The following is a 15631-nucleotide window of genomic DNA, read 5'->3' as shown; positions in this document are numbered from 1 at the left end:
GTAACCTTCTAATCGCATCCACACGAACCTCTCCACTCTTAACCACCGCGATTGGGAGTCGGCGGCAGTTTCTGAAGCGCGGCCGCCGAATGTAACTAAATTGTGCAACTAGAATTAAGCCTTACCAAGTCCCGATCGCGCTATACCGCGATGACTGAGAGCGTGGCTTCGGGTTGCATCTATATGGGGCCGAAATACTCAGTGAGTTTCTTGCAGTCGTATTTGTGGCTGTTCAACAAAATGTAGTGGTCTTCATTGTCTTGAAAGTTCTGGAACAATTTATGAAATCTTTTTCTTTCTTGCGTCATAAAACTTTGATAACAGCATGGTCATCGACATTTGTGACAACAAGATGGATGTCATGTAATAAAAGAATGTTTACCCTCTTAAGTCAACTTTACTCTGTTGGTTGGCTGATCAAAGATGTCTGTCAAAGACTAGAACCATGTAGGAGTTCCTGACCAATTGCAAAAACCCGCATGCAACAATACATTTAGTTGTTTTAAGTTGATTTTAATGATAATAATTAATTATAGTTATTACAAGATGGCGAACAAGATCTTTATGTGAATCTCCCAGGTCTCACCTTCATGTATGGCAATACTCTTTAATAATTTCGTTAATGTTAGTTTTAGTGGCAGTGCTGAATTTACTTCTATCGACACGTAAGGTTTAAGTCTGTATCATATGCACGTCTTCAACTTTTGTGATTTTGCAACCTTTTCTTTTTGTTGGTCTTGCTTCTGTGCTCTATTTTGAACATCATCATAACCGTTGCATTCCGACAAAAAAATTGTATTGGAGTGAAAATAAACATGATATCAGCAGCTGGAGCCGTTATTTCAAAACAAGCTTGGGTGAAGCAAGTTCAAACTAGTCTATTACTTATTTATGTTAAAATCACTGACTTTTGTGTTGCGCTGGGCGTTTCGTGTCTGGTCTGTTTTTACTTGTAGACGGTAACCAGCAAGGTCACGGTGCCAACCAGGCTTCTGACGTATCAGCAAAGCAGCCAACCACGTGTCTCAAGTTGCGATTACAAATCAGGCTTACCACGCAGAAAAATAAATTTAACCCTTTTCTGAAAGATGTATAATACAACAAAGACATTTTGAAGTAATGACGTCACGATCTCAATAAAATCTGTTTTACGTCACTCTGGGCTGAAACAATGTGAAAATAATCGTTTATTTTTTTCTTATCCTTGATAACAATGTTTGCATTTTCATCAGCGTCTAAGATTTACAATGCTTGTATAAATAGAAAATTTGACTTTACTGCTAAAACTTTCAGTCGATTAATTTAGCTGGTAAAAGTTTTAATCTTTGCACAAATAAAAATCTTGTTAATTAAAATCCTCGTTTAAGCGCACGGAAATTCCAATGGAGTTTGGCAATTATAAATGATTAAAGTAATAAAGTGCAGCATGTAATGAAGTTACTGTACGATGTATGGCGCTAACAGATGCTTGCAGAAGGGAAAATACTTTCATTAAATCAGCTTGCCAATGTTTAGAGAGTGAAGGTTTGCTTCCAATTCAAACGACCCTCGACTTTAAAAATAAAGTAATCTATGTTGCTTTTACAGGACTAAATATTTATTGGTTTCTATACTAAAATCTTTGACTGAAGCATGCAAAGAAACTGAATTGGCAGCCCTACATGTGGTTGACGTGTGGTATTCATTATTGAGATATGGCGAAGATCCCAGCAGAAGGGGAGCAAGACGTCTTTAAGTATCAAGTACCTTTCTGCCAGCCATTCCAGTGTCCCAGTTCGAACCAGTCTTTGTCGGTTACAAGTAAGAATGATTTGTATTTGTGGAAATGCTTGCCCCCTCACTGTAGACAGCATTTGGAAATCTACACAGCCGTCCTTGTTGGCCTAGCCTTGTTAACCACCATATTTAATCTGATTGTGGTCGCAGCCAATCTCACGAAGTACACTCGTCGGATATTGAGGAGGAATCTAACTATGCAAAATTATTCCAATTACGTTTTATCCTTGTCTCTAGCAGATGCAATGATGGGAGCGTTTGTGCTACCTCTGGCAGCTTTTTTACTCTGGTCAGAAATGGTCGTAGCGAGAGAAGCTTCGCCCCTTTTAAAGACGAACATCACGACAAACAATCTCACATTATCATATTTTTCAACAATAATAACTTTTGCAAACGATACCGCGTCTTCCCATAACGTATTAACAGACAGAACAAAGGCCCTATGGAACGTATCTGTATGGAACTCAACCAAAACAACAAGAAATACCGCTCCTCTGGTGACGTGCCTGGGAGTATTAACCCACTTTGCGGTGTTCGTATCAATGTACACTCTTGCTGCTGCGAGCGCCGATAGATTTTATATTTCTACCAAGCCAGTCATCAGCAGATCTATCAGACTATCAAGGTTGGTGCAATAGTTTTTTCGTTACATTATGTGTATTAGCATACGTTGGTTTTGCGTTGGTTTTGCGGTTGAAATAAAATGATAAAGTGACTACAATTTCTTTGTTACGTAAGTTATCATCAAGCCTTGCTAATGTAATAAATGGATTTCATTTCCTGCGGCAAAGTAACCATCCGATCCATCCAATCTCTGATAAGACAATCTGCCATCTATAAGTGCTCGGCAGACGACTACGGAATAGTTTCCGGTACTTTTTATCGACGTGGATTATTGTGACGTAATAAGTTTCAATGTTTTTCAAACCAGATCTTCCTTTCGCCGAGTGAGGATCAATACGTCAACAGATGGAGGAAGATGCTCTAACATTGATCTAAGCCGCTCCACTGTGGTTGTCTTCTTCATCTGGTTAAGCGGACTTTTGTTTTCCATCTCTCCTCTCTACTTTATCAGTGGAGGAGGCTACCATATGATTGGACATCTTCTTGTGGCAGTCGTCTTCAATGCCAGCCCCACCCTGGCTTTCCTATGGTGAGTGCAGCACATGAGGCAAATGTTTCTCATGTTCTTAGTTTGTTTAAGATTCATTCCAAAAATCTCGGTACAAAAATGTAGAGAAGCTGCCTGCAATTGATTTACGAAGCTTTTTCTTTGTTTCTCGCGATAAATCGAATCGATCAATCAACGAGGTACAATAGCGTTCCAACTACAACCACAATAGCTGCATTCTTCGTGTGGACGTGATAATGACAACCTGCTACTTTCCACAAGATAACTGAAGTAATTGTCTTATATTTCATTATATGACGAGATGTAATTGCTAGCTTCGACAAACTCCGCTCCTTCTTCACCGGACATTATGCTTGATTACGTCATATTGGTTAAGAAGCTTTGTGTAACGATTAAAGTGAAAACTGGTTTTCTGTGAAGTTAAGCGTCGCGTAGTTGTTCATTGTCTTAACAAATAAAGAAGAGTTTTTGTTGTGACGTTTAAAACACATCTCATTCTTGAAATAGTTTTAATCTTTTGGAATGATTTCACTTTTACTTCTGTCACGGAGCATTGTAGATTGGCAACACTGATCGATGCGATAGCCTGTGTCTCCGTGTCATCTGCGTAAATGCTTTCTGCTAAGATGTTGAGCTTAAACTGCGTCAACAATGTGTCTTTACATTGTAAAGAAACAAATAATTCCTTTGATGTGATCGAATTATCCTTTCATGTCACCAGTTGTAAGCATAGGCCACTCCGCAATCAATGGCCGCATATTTTTGTGACAATTTTGGTTTAATGAACTTAACAGTGCTCAATCCTTCCTGTTTTGTTTCCAGGTACTTCTTGCTTCTTGCTTTGCCTCTCATCATCACTTGGATTTTCAGCTTTCTTCTTTGTGTCTCGTTAAAAAGGCGGAAGAGAAAATTAAGGAAACCGTCCCGAAGTCTTAAGTACGAGCTAAGCGACAGGAAGCCTACAGATTGGGATGGCGATTCCTCCTTTGCTCAAACCAGTCGTTATAGCAACACAGAGACTCCGGTTGTCGCCTTCTCCCTAAACAACAACTGTGAATTGACCAATCATCAAGAAGAGAAGGATGCGGAACGATGCATCGAACATTCTCCGAAGAGGACACGCGCAATAGAAAGCTCATTAGCGCTGATGAAGTCTTCTTTGAAAAGCAACGAGAGTTCTACAAAACATTTGCTAACAAAGAAGCGTCCAAGCAGCTACGACTCTTCTTGGACGGTTCCAAAAGAGAATGATGACTTGAATAGAAAGATCGACGAATTTAATAAAAGTTTAAAAAAGGTCAGTAGGTCAACAGAACTTCAACAAAATCTAACAGAATATATCGTTTGTGAGGGGAGTTTGCCTGCAGGCTACGTGGCCAAGCGCATGTTGTGCAGACGGAGCTGGAATGGATATTTAACCGAAACAAAAAATTTATCTCCAAGTAGAAATATTTCTCCTATTCTTCCTAAAAGAGCAGAAAGTATGCGACAAACCTCCTCGACGATGTTAAAGAATCCTTCGCCCACTCCGAGTCCTTCTATAGGACGCCGTAGCGACATCTCGCGGTATGCGCGGACGCCAAGTCGAGCAAGAAGAAGATCGTCAGTTTATCGAGCGAAAGAATTCTTGCGGTCAAATTCTTTTGAATCGAATATCGCCAAAACATTATTTGCTGTCATCATCGCGATCACTGTGGCGGTGGTGCCATTGCTGGTTGCTCTATTTCTTGTATCAAAGGATAACAATACACACGTGACCACATTAGTTGTCACAGCCACGTTGTTGCTTTCTAACAGCTTCTGGAACTGTTTGATTTACGGAACCAGAATGCCGTACTTCCGTAGTGCGTTGAGCCACATAATCAACAGGACTTGTCATCATGAGCAGAATTATTCCTGCCCGAAAGCGATCGGTAGAAATTTTAGTCGCACAACTCGTTTTTTCAGGAGAGACCGCGATGTTCATATTTCATAATCTTGCATGACACATTATTGGCACAACTGTTAGAAAATTGTTGTTTGTGTTTATTCTCGATCATTTTTTTATTTATTTGTTTATGTCAGTGTTAATAAATTTGTCAACCATGTAAGATGCCAGGTTGGAACTGAGTAGGCCTACCGAATTATATGATTTTCCTCATTCTATATTGATAACCCAAAGAAATAAAATAAAAAGTCTTAATTCAGAAGTAACTACCTCCGTAACTTATTACTAGCACATGCGTTAAACTGCGAACCAACGGAAGTGTCTAAAGATAGAAAATATTTTGATCTTGTAACTTCAAAATGCAAAGAAAAGCATAAAATATTAGTTTTCAACAAGAAGTCTTCTCTTTTCTCTCTCGTTTGACTTGTAGTAGCTTAGATTGGCAATGCCTCCTCGTGCAGCCAAGATACATTGAGCTGCAGCAAGGTTATTCCTTCCCTTACGACATTCGTTGATGTCCGCCCTAATAAGGGCGCTTGATCGGGGTCGGAATTAATCGGAGCAGATAAGCTTTGCTTTCTCTTTGCTACTTGTCGGTTTGTTGTCATTAGTCGAATCCAGGGCTCACCACGTGGAGGTTGACAACTTGAAGTGCACAACACTTAATCCTATTTCCTGTTGACCTAGAATTCTCGTAAAGAAAAAAATAAATTTGTAATCCCTCAAGCAACTACAAAATTACCATTTACGCAAAGATTCAATGCTGATACAATGTGTTCAATGTTTTTCAAACCACAATTTAGCTGCGAGTGTTTTCTCCACAAAAGCATAGCAACTTTGATAGCCGATATCAAGTTCTCTTCAGTATCTTTCAATATTTCGTTTTTATAACACATGTCAACAGCATCCATAAATATTTGTGTCAATATAAGTGTACCGACATGCACAAGTTTATTGGCGGGTCAAGAACTCGCTCGTTGTTGCTTTCCGACAAAAAGTCCACTTTTTCAGCATGGTTTATCCTATGCTTTCTGATAATTTCAAAGAAACTCAAATGTAATCGAAAGATTAATCAGAGCAACTCAAAACCCGGGTTTGCAAACAAAATGCGTAAGAATTGCAGTTAAATGCTTTACAACAAAGCCAGTTCATGGGATATCTGTGTCGCAGTTCTACACACGGTGGCGTTCAGTAATCCTATTAATCTGTGTGTGTTAAAAACCAAAGAACTAGCTAGTAGCAAGCTAAAACATCAGACTTCAACCAATGTTATGCAAATCATGTCATATCTTTAAAACTATTTACAATAACAACGTCATTTAACGCCAAACATTTGAATAATTTTATGGAAAAGTCATAAAATTTGAAGTGTTGATCGTGTAGTTGTTTAGCAATATTGGTTTGAAAAGTGACAATTCCCACCGACCCCCCATTGGACAAACGGTTAAGGAGATCACAAAGTCTTTTTCAGGAGACATCTTCATATGTTGTTATACTTGCGATGGTGAGAAACATAAATGTTGAAGGCCTCGGTGAAGGAGCGAAGGAAAAGAAAACTTAGACCTCGGCAACCAATTGACCAGGCATGCAAAGGGGTTTCCAAGACATCTAGAACATTATTAAACTAAATATCAAAAATATTTACCGTTTGGTGGACTCTCCGGTTGCGGATGCAGCGTAGTCGTTGAAAGTGTCAAACCTCCCTGGAGAACAGCTCTTTGAGTCCAATGTTCGAGTTTACTTATTCTCTCTTGAGCTTTTCCGGTGGCCAATTCAGTATTCCGAATCCGTCCTTCCAATCTTGCTAGCTCTTCATTTTTCTGTTGTGATTGGTGATTTTCGCTGTAGCGGGAATGGTTCAATTCCAACAGTGCCGCTTCCAAATCTTGAATTCTCTTTTGGAAACTTTGGCTCTGTAATAGTTATGATGTAAGCAGCAAGTCTATGCCGTGAGGATACTCAACTGTTCGAATATAGACTTTGGTTTTCTCAATTATCATCAACATTATGTAGCAGTGACATTAAGCACTAATAGTAGCTACTGTGCTCTTTATGAAAGCAACAGATTGCATAAATGATAGCCTATCTGCAAAATTTGGAGCCAGTTTGGTCTTTTCATGTTACTGGAGAAAAACAATTCGTCTTACACGTCTGTCAATGCCTTGCAAGTGCAGCCTCAATTCCCTGTTCTGGGATGAGAGCACGTGATTTTGATCTCGGATCACGTTTGTCGAATCCTGCGCTTCCTGTGAATAAAGTGACCTTATTTTGTGTGGAAAGTTTACCAATAGAAAATTAATTAGCCAATGACAAAAACTGATGTCATGATGTTCTTTCAACAGCTAATTATGTTCCAACGAATGTTTATCAGCTGCTGTTAGATAAGCAGCTTAGAACTATTTTCAATAAGTGCAAAATTTCTAACGGGACTCTTCACATGATAAACTTTTCCACACCTTGGTTCGTTTTCGTAAAAGTGAGTTCTGTTGCTTCATCCTCCGTATCGTCTGGTTCATCGCTGTCACTGTCTGTTGGAGGAGCACTGGTGAGGCGACCGAAGGTGATGGCGCTGAACTGAAGCGAGCCAAGGTGACAGGAATGCTCCGAAGTAGCTCGTACACCTGTTGATCAACCTATTGCGTGTTTGAGATATGTACAAATAGAAACATGATAAAGTATTTTATATGTTGATCGCTGTTGGGTTGGAAGAGTCCATGTTCGAGGCTACAATGTTACGCTTAATAAGTTCTTTTCTCCCCAAGAAAGTTTTGCTATACTTTGACCCCGGTGTGCTGCAATATTGCTGCATCTGACCTGCGAGATTCAGCTAATGTTGCGCTCAACGTGTCCAAGCCATCTAATTCTTCCCGAGTGAAAGACTTCATCAATGTCTCATATTTTAAGCCTGGATAAAAGATTCTCAAACTGGATGTTGTCTTCAGGCTTAACCAGGCAGGGTCTATACCACCGCTCTGTCATTACGTTGTAGGCGCTTGATGGTGCTTGGTAGCCTATAGTTGCCACGTTTCGAAGCCACATAGCATGACACTTCTCATACAGCTGGACTAAAACTGACCACAGTTTGATTGCAGCAGGAAGTTACTTCCTTGTGAAAATAGGGAGGAGTTCTTTAAACTTTTCCTAGGCTGACTTGCGCCGCGTCATTCCTGCAAGCTTACACCCCCCTCCAGAAGACATGGCATCTCCAAGGTAAGAAAAACATTCAGCTACCACGTCAAGTGTGCCACCTTCTGAATGTTTTTCTTACCTTGGAGATGCCATGTCTTCTGGAGGGGGGTGTAAGCTTGCAGGAATGACGCGGCGCAAGTCAGCCTAGGAAAAGTTTAAAGAACTCCTCCCTATTTTCACAAGGAAGGTCTTGCTGTGCCCTTACAGCGTGGGCATAAGTATTGTGGGTCTTAAGAAACTACATTTCTTCTTAATCTTTTAGGGGCGCTTGACCAATACATTCCCGACCTTTTGAATCCATCACTTCTCAGCTGGCTGCTTAATTTGATGTGGTTGATGAGCAAAAATTTTGAGATGAGCAAATGTGGTGAGCAAAACTTTTGCTGTTTCGTAAAACATTAGATTCTTTCTATTTTTTTTTAAATGGAAGGCAGGCGTATGACAAAATGCCCATTTGGAGCTGCTAGTGTCTTCCCCATTGATAAAGGATAACAGCTCTGCCGCGTGGCAAAGTCCAATGAACAGTTCCAAGGAGGACGTCGGTTCGACATCATCATCTAATATTTAAGAGAACGGGTCGTGTCTAGACAAGACATTAATGCGACGCCTGAAAGTGATCTCGAAGATGGACTTTTCTAGCTTCGCACTCACTTAATCTAAATATTTAACCATCAGGTGGTAGTCTGGATACAATATTAAGCAGATGAGTTCAGGGAATGTATTTTTTTTTGTACTTGCAGAAGCCAGAAAGCCAAGTTTAACCATGCTTTCAAAGTTTTGTAAAACACTAGGTCAGCAAACGCCACGTCGATCTGAAGTAAGGACGTTGAAATGTGGTCATAATGACCACATAATGACGAATCAGCCTTAACGAACTTACCTCCTCTCTCGTGGCAGTGATAGTGGCTTGCCCATCCAGTAGCACTGCTTTCAGTTCACCAATGTTTTGATCCAATTCAGCCTGGACTTGCGCACTCAGGTTATTGTGTAACTGGCGGAGATAATCCTCAACATTGATTGAAGAAAACGACTCAGGAAAAATATCCGTAGCTGAGCTGTTGCAGATAGGAGCTGATTGGTTTGCCATCCTCATGGTTTCAATTTGTAAAAATCGAGCTAAACAAATTTATATTTCGTTTAAAATTTAACTTATTTATAAGTTAACGCCATCGAGGTTGAAGCAATGCAACAGAGCAAGTTGTCTGGCCAGGTTTTGCATGCAATTGAAAAATATTTATCATGGTGTTTGAAGTAACGCACAAGGACGTTGTTGCAGCGGAATCCAAGACAGGTCGAACCATCGTTGCTTCATCTTGCTGTTCGTTTGTTTGTTCATAAAACCGGGTCATTGTTTTGACTGAAATATCCGACCCGACTCCGTCGAGGCTGATATGTCCGTCACAATAGCTCAGTCAGTTAGACGCAACGAAGACTTCACGAACGGAGAAACATCAAGACCAGTGTGACGCATTTTAAGGAGAGCTCTCCAGCGGCACCTGGTGGATGGAGTAGTTCACAGACAACATCACGTCATTAATCGAAAACGTCACTTTGCCAATCTTGGTGGCCGAGTTTGTGTCTCTGCAAGTATGCGGAACTGCCAGTATGTAGCCTACAAGTATGTGGAACACAATCAATCAATGAATCTCATCTATCTGATCTTGCCATACAAATAGCTTGACCAACAAAGATCCTCATCGTAAATTAAAGAAAGCCTTAACGTAAAATCAAAGACTCATAACTGAAAACTGTCTGATGCGGTGTTGAGTAGTTTCAAGTTTAAAATTAACTCACCATCGAGTTTTGTTAGATTAACTTTCGACATACGGTAATAAAATAAATACCGTAGCCTACTGATACTGACCCTAGCACAGTGCACCTCTAGACTAGGCTACTACAAGCATGGCATCTATTTCATCCATGCGATATCACTTTGATTGGTTATTATTTCTAAGCTTCAAAGCGAAAAACAATACTTGTCAGAAATCTAGAAAAAGGTACTGTAGAAGCGAGATAATGGAAAATTTAAGCGTGTTTAAGATGTTTACATACAATCATGGGTTAAATAGCAAGTCAGTAGGTTGCAGGCAGGGCAGAATTAAGGGTTGGTTACTGTAGGCCTAAGGCTGTTTACTAGAGAAGGGCCTAAGTTTGCAAACCAAACTACAAAAGTAATAAGAATACATACATGAAAAATTAAAATTATTTACTGCAAAATAACATAAACATAACAGAAAAATAGCCAATGATGGCGCGTAATTGGTTTTGGAAACAAACGCAATTTTTTGTGTCAAATTTGAAGCAGATGGAAAAGATTTTGGAAAGAAAGAAATGGATAGTAGGTACCTATATGCAATACTAATACTCTACCTAATGACACTCTAAACCAGAGGTGACGAACCTGCGGCCCGCGGGCCGCATGCGGCCGTCAAAGAATTTTGTGCGGCCCCCAAAACAATTCGACAATCTCAAATGGTCATCTGTTTTCGGCAGCACGTACCTATGCGAACAGTTCTTTTCTAAAATGCACTTTACAAAAAGTCGTTACAGGTCGAGGCTGACAGATGAAAATCATAGTATGCAGTTGAGAGTTGCCACATCGTCTGTTCGACCTAATACTGAACGCTTATTCAAGCAAAAAACTTTCCAAAAATCCCACTAAGCAAACAAATTCAATGCTTCAATGTTATTTTTTAATATTTTATGCTTCAATGCTGCATTAGATAGCTTCAGCTGTAGATGATTCGCATGGGCTTTTGTTTGTTGTTTGAAAAAGAAATTTTATTAACTGATTTGTTGCTTCGGAGTATAATGGTAGAAACATTTAGTCAACTTGAGCAAAACAGATAAAGCCAAAAAAAAGAAGAAATCATACTCATATGAAAGCAAACGCTTCGAAAATTAAATTGTCTTCATTATCAGTGCAAGTACTGTTGCTCTATCCTTTTTGCTCAAGTTGATTTTTTTTTATTTTTTACTGTTGTATGTTTCGATTCTGCGTAAGGCTTACGCAGAATCGAAACATACAGCAGTAAAAAATAAAAATAAGATAATTTCAACTGTGTGGGTTTTATTACTTTCATCTGCCGTTTGTTACTTTTCATGAATAATATCTTGAGTCGCTTCTAAAAGATTTCATAGTAGGTTACGATTCAAAAGTTGTGTGGCCCGATAACTCATGTGTAATTGACAAAGTGGCCCGCGACTGAAAAAAGGTTCGTCACCCCTGCTCTAAACCAAGAGTTTTCAACCTTTTTCCCACCGCGACCTCCTCAGAGCAATCAATGTAGTCTCGCGACCCCCCATAAAAGTATTCAACTAAAGCACATTTAATGCAAAATTTAACCAAATTTGATTGATGCCGACATCCAGTTGTGTTTAGTTTTGCTGTTTTAACGTAAACTTCCAAATCGAAAAAAGATTTTTGCCATGTTATTAGGGCTTTTATTACATTTCCTCCGATTGTTATTGTTACGGACAATCGTTCCCCAGATCAAATGACACATAAAGCTGTTCTGTTCAACCATTAAACCTGGCGTCTAAACGTCATAGAATATTTCTATAAACGAGGAAATATTGCATCATCTCTCTCGAATTATAAGGTATTTCATCATCTTAAATTACGAAATATTGCATAAGCCAAATTTACCTCGTGCTGGAATGACACAACAACACTATTGACTGTTACGTCACAGATGCAAGTTATGTGGTTTGAAATATCCTAAGTCAGTTTCGTCATTTTAGAATTGTCGCTGGAAAGGTTAGTCGAATATTAAAACTGTTTTGCTTGTGCTTACCAACTAGGCAAAATTTCCGTCTTTTATCCCAGAAATCTGTTTTGCGGTGACAAGTTTTCTACTGCGTAGTGCATACGTATTGCACTAATTTTTAACGGCCCGTGTTGCTGAGTTTTTTTTGACATACAATTCGTGAAGAGGCTTTCAGAAGTGTGTTTCGCTGGTTGTTATCGCATACAGACTAAAAGATTCGGGAATTTTATGTTACAACTTTCCCACGGAGATAGGCTATATGGTTATTCGCTGTGACCAGTTATTTCCATTTTCTATCAATCTTAGCTAGATAATAGGAGAAAAAATAATGAGAATAATCTACGTTTTTGAACTTTCGCCGGTTGAATTTATGGCAATCTGTTATGGGTTTATTTAAATCAATTTCAGTGAGATGGTTGGTGCTGCATAGCCTATTTTTAACTACTGTATTAAGTTTGTCAATGCGTGCACCTGTTGCTGAAAGAACTTTCTAATAAAATAGCCGACACTAATTTTCAATGCCATTGAAAACAATACTGAGAAATCTATATTTTGCATAGGATTCTACATAATTTTGCTTTTTTACCATAGCGTGGTTACTAGTTAATTTTAGTCTGCACAAAGCAACGTACAAGAACTTGGTGAAAAGTATCGAATGCTTTCCTATAGATAAAGCCTTTTGCAACGTCTGAAAGCTTGAACGATATAATAACCTCAAGTAGAGGAATGGGGGATTGCGAAAAAACACAGTTTTTAATCTTTTCTGGCAAAAAAAGAATTGAAAAGAATAAACTGGAATTTCAAGCACCTAGCGACTCTACGAAAACCACAAGGATCGCGACCCCAGGTTGAAAACCCTTGCTCAAAACTCAATTTCGGTAAAAGTGGCGCCTACGTGGTTTTGGAAATGGGCTCTTCATATGTATTGACTCAACTTGGTCATTCGTTTTTAAGCAAAAACTGTACTGGTACTGGATCTGTATCACTATCAGCCTTACAAAAATTTAACCTTAAAAGAAATTGAGGCCCAAATTTTTCCAGGGCCTAAGGCTATAGCCTTATTAGCTTAATGGTTAATCCGACCCTGGTTTCAGGTTACGACTGTGACGTTACTATTGAGATTAAAGATGTTTCTCAAGTTCGTCTCAGAGATCTCGCTCCGCCGACAACTAGCAGGAAATTAAAAAGTTGATAATGACTTAAATCATTAATAAAGCAGATCATTTCAACCCCAATCTTACATTTCATGTACGCTTCAACTTTTCCAACTTTGCGCTTCAGCTGGCAAGTGTCCGGGCAGTTTGTCTTCATTTTCTGAAATGCAGTTTTGAAATATTCAACCAACGGCGTTTAGCCTACAATGAATCCAGATATTGCTTTGGCAGCCGAGCCCGAGATAGTTTAATGGGCGAGATAGTTTAATAAGTGGTATCAACAAAATATTCTGCATCAATGGATGGTACTGTAGTTATAAGTTGACTTTCAAGTAAATTGATTCGAAGAACAAGTGTGGTAACTTGACTAAGCGGTGACACATTATGTTGCAGCTCATTAAATTTAGCTTTCGGTTTACCGCACGACCATCACAACCATTTGACAACTCATGTCCAGTTGTTTCAATTGATAGGATCAACAGTAGCCTAGTGGCGAGCATCGAGATCTGGAGTCTTGCACGACATGGATTGCATTACTGCAACAATGCTTGTCATCCACGACAGCAGTAGCTGTTGACAAGGTGTTTAAGAGATACACTTAGACTTGGGATCGAGATCATTTGGGGAGCAGACATTTTTAGGGGCCCATAAGCTAGAAAAAAAAATCCTTAGGCTATTCTCACAGACTCGTCATCGATATTTTAAAATAGTTCGGGCCGCTCTTTGGTATCGTGTCCAACTATTCTCTCAACGGACCCGAGCCTACATAGATCTTCAAACAAGTCAAGAAGCAACTGATAAATTATAATTTCTACCTTATGTTTTCCTTTTCGCTTAAGAGCCACTTTCTTTTGGTTTTCCATGCCTGCTCTTCGGATGGCAGATGGACTTGTGAGGCGAGATGGGGGTGGGCCGGCGTCAAGGGAGACAAGCCAGGACATTATGAAAGCACACCCAAATATTATCATAAACTTCATTGTTCTGAACAAACGCTGGTTTATTTTTGTTCTTAAAATAAAATTTAAACTGTTGCTTCAATAGTTTCGTGGATGAAACATGGCAATTCTATCAACGGATAACGGATACTTCTCGGATACGCACTGAAACTTTTTAAAATATTTTCTGACGTTTCTCAGGGTGCCACGAATATTATTATAAAACTATTGTATGCTAGCACAGGCTTGTTTCTTGTCTTTGATTCGTTTCGTTTTGTGTTATTTTTATTTTTATTCGTTTCTTTGACTAAGAGCAAGTTTTCCACTGACAGCAATTATCAAACTCTTGACTTTAAGTTTCGAAAGTAGGTCTACTGTATCTACACTTTTTATTGGGGAGAAAGGGACCGCTGGTTTTGAGTGTTACTTTATGGGGGCCACTGACTGCAAAAGGTCTAGAATCACTGTGTTAACCTATTGTTCTCTCTTCACATCCATTGCTGATTCGAAACAAATTCTGACTTTAATATCGGCGGTTAGATTGAGGCAAGCTTTATACTAAGCGAGCGATTTCATGTTTGCAAACGCAGCGAGAAACTGCAAACGCAGCGAGAAACTGCATAATTTTTCTCATTTGTTTTCGGGCACGTAACCAAGTGGCCCACTTGAATCGGCTGCTGCACACGATCAGTAGGCTAATGGTTGCAGTTGTGGAAAGCAGTGTAGGTTTATGTTTTATTCATATAGAAATTTATAACACCAAAGGAGAGTTAAATTGTTCTTGTTAGATTTCAACCTCAAGTTTTGTGATATCAAATTGAATTAATCTTTGATTTCATTTCAAGTTGATTGCAATATAGGCTAGCATACAATCTGATTATTTTGAACAGTTTTTCTCAGTAGGCTACTCTCGATTGGTAAGAGAATGTAATGTTATGGCAGTTTCGCTGGATTCGCTGGATGTAGCCTAACGATGTAGGCTATTGCTGGATGAAATGCGGGGATTCTTCTTGTGCTTGCATTGAACTTATGTTTACCAAAACTTTCAATTAGCAGTAGGCTATTCTTAAGTGTGAAAAATCTCACCAAAATATCACTAACCTACTCACTTAATTGTACAACACCAATAAAACTGCAGGTTTGCTTACTATCGAATGAACAATCTCCCTTAACCCTGGTGAATCTGGATATTGACTGGCAAACAATACAAGGGTAGCCTGCTCTTCAACGATGACAACCTTTTCCAACTACATTCTTGATTGAGAAAAGTATCGCCCTTCAACGTATCGAGGGACCTGGTCACGGAAATGATCAACGAGCAATTGGAAGGAAACTAACAGAGCATGCGAAGCGATCAAACAAATATAAATGTAAAAACAACTTTTCAATCATTTTGAGCTGAAACGTTGCTAGGCTCCGCGTAGGTTACTGCAACCATCCTTGGCATTTGTATTATGCACGCTATCAAGCGGCGCTGGTTCGACTTTCAGAGTGTGCGCTTGAGCAACGCATTTTTAAGGACAGCTTTCCATTCAGTGACATCTATAGTGAGTGGAATAATTCACAAACAACCATAATCAGTGTTGTACGTGATATGTGATAATATTGTTCATTAAACTGAAACCACGTTCACATTCTGCTGTCGAACAAGGTAAAGTTGAAATAGCTGTCAAGAGAGGCTTCAAATTATTGGGCCAAATTTCAACTTTTTCACTAAAGTCTCTTAATCCTTGGATTGACTGTATTTC

At 39.3% G+C, this 15631-nt stretch overlaps 2 protein-coding genes across 3 annotated transcripts in view; one reads left to right on the top strand and one right to left on the bottom strand.

The window, feature by feature from the left end:
- LOC145775589 (uncharacterized) overlaps positions 1–13924 on the bottom strand; it is a 32187-nt gene extending 18263 nt beyond the window's left edge. The window contains exons 1-6 of one of the 2 annotated variants that reach the window (XM_082586902.1): positions 13764–13924; positions 13036–13108; positions 8905–9140; positions 7292–7468; positions 6983–7081; positions 6481–6748 (exon numbers count right to left, since the gene is read on the bottom strand). In XM_082586902.1, coding sequence (XP_082443028.1) covers positions 6481–6748; positions 6983–7081; positions 7292–7468; positions 8905–9140; positions 13036–13108; positions 13764–13916 — 1006 coding nt within the window. In that variant the 5' untranslated portion in view covers positions 13917–13924. The remainder of the gene's footprint in view (positions 1–6480; positions 6749–6982; positions 7082–7291; positions 7469–8904; positions 9141–13035; positions 13109–13763) is intronic. The other variant, XM_082586903.1, reaches the window with a different exon arrangement.
- LOC145775772 (uncharacterized) lies at positions 1601–4992 on the top strand. Its single transcript, XM_082587138.1, has 3 exons — positions 1601–2401; positions 2708–2929; positions 3731–4992. The coding sequence occupies exons 1-3, from the start codon at positions 1695–1697 to the stop codon at positions 4881–4883; spliced, it is 2082 nt and encodes a 693-aa protein (XP_082443264.1). The 5' UTR covers positions 1601–1694; the 3' UTR covers positions 4884–4992.
- Positions 13925–15631: the final 1707 nt, after the last annotated feature.

The sequence above is a fragment of the Aplidium turbinatum genome, chromosome 8 (assembly GCF_918807975.1).
Source record: "Aplidium turbinatum chromosome 8, kaAplTurb1.1, whole genome shotgun sequence".
Classification (NCBI taxonomy): domain Eukaryota; kingdom Metazoa; phylum Chordata; class Ascidiacea; order Aplousobranchia; family Polyclinidae; genus Aplidium; species Aplidium turbinatum.
This window is presented reverse-complemented; position numbering and strand designations above follow the sequence as displayed.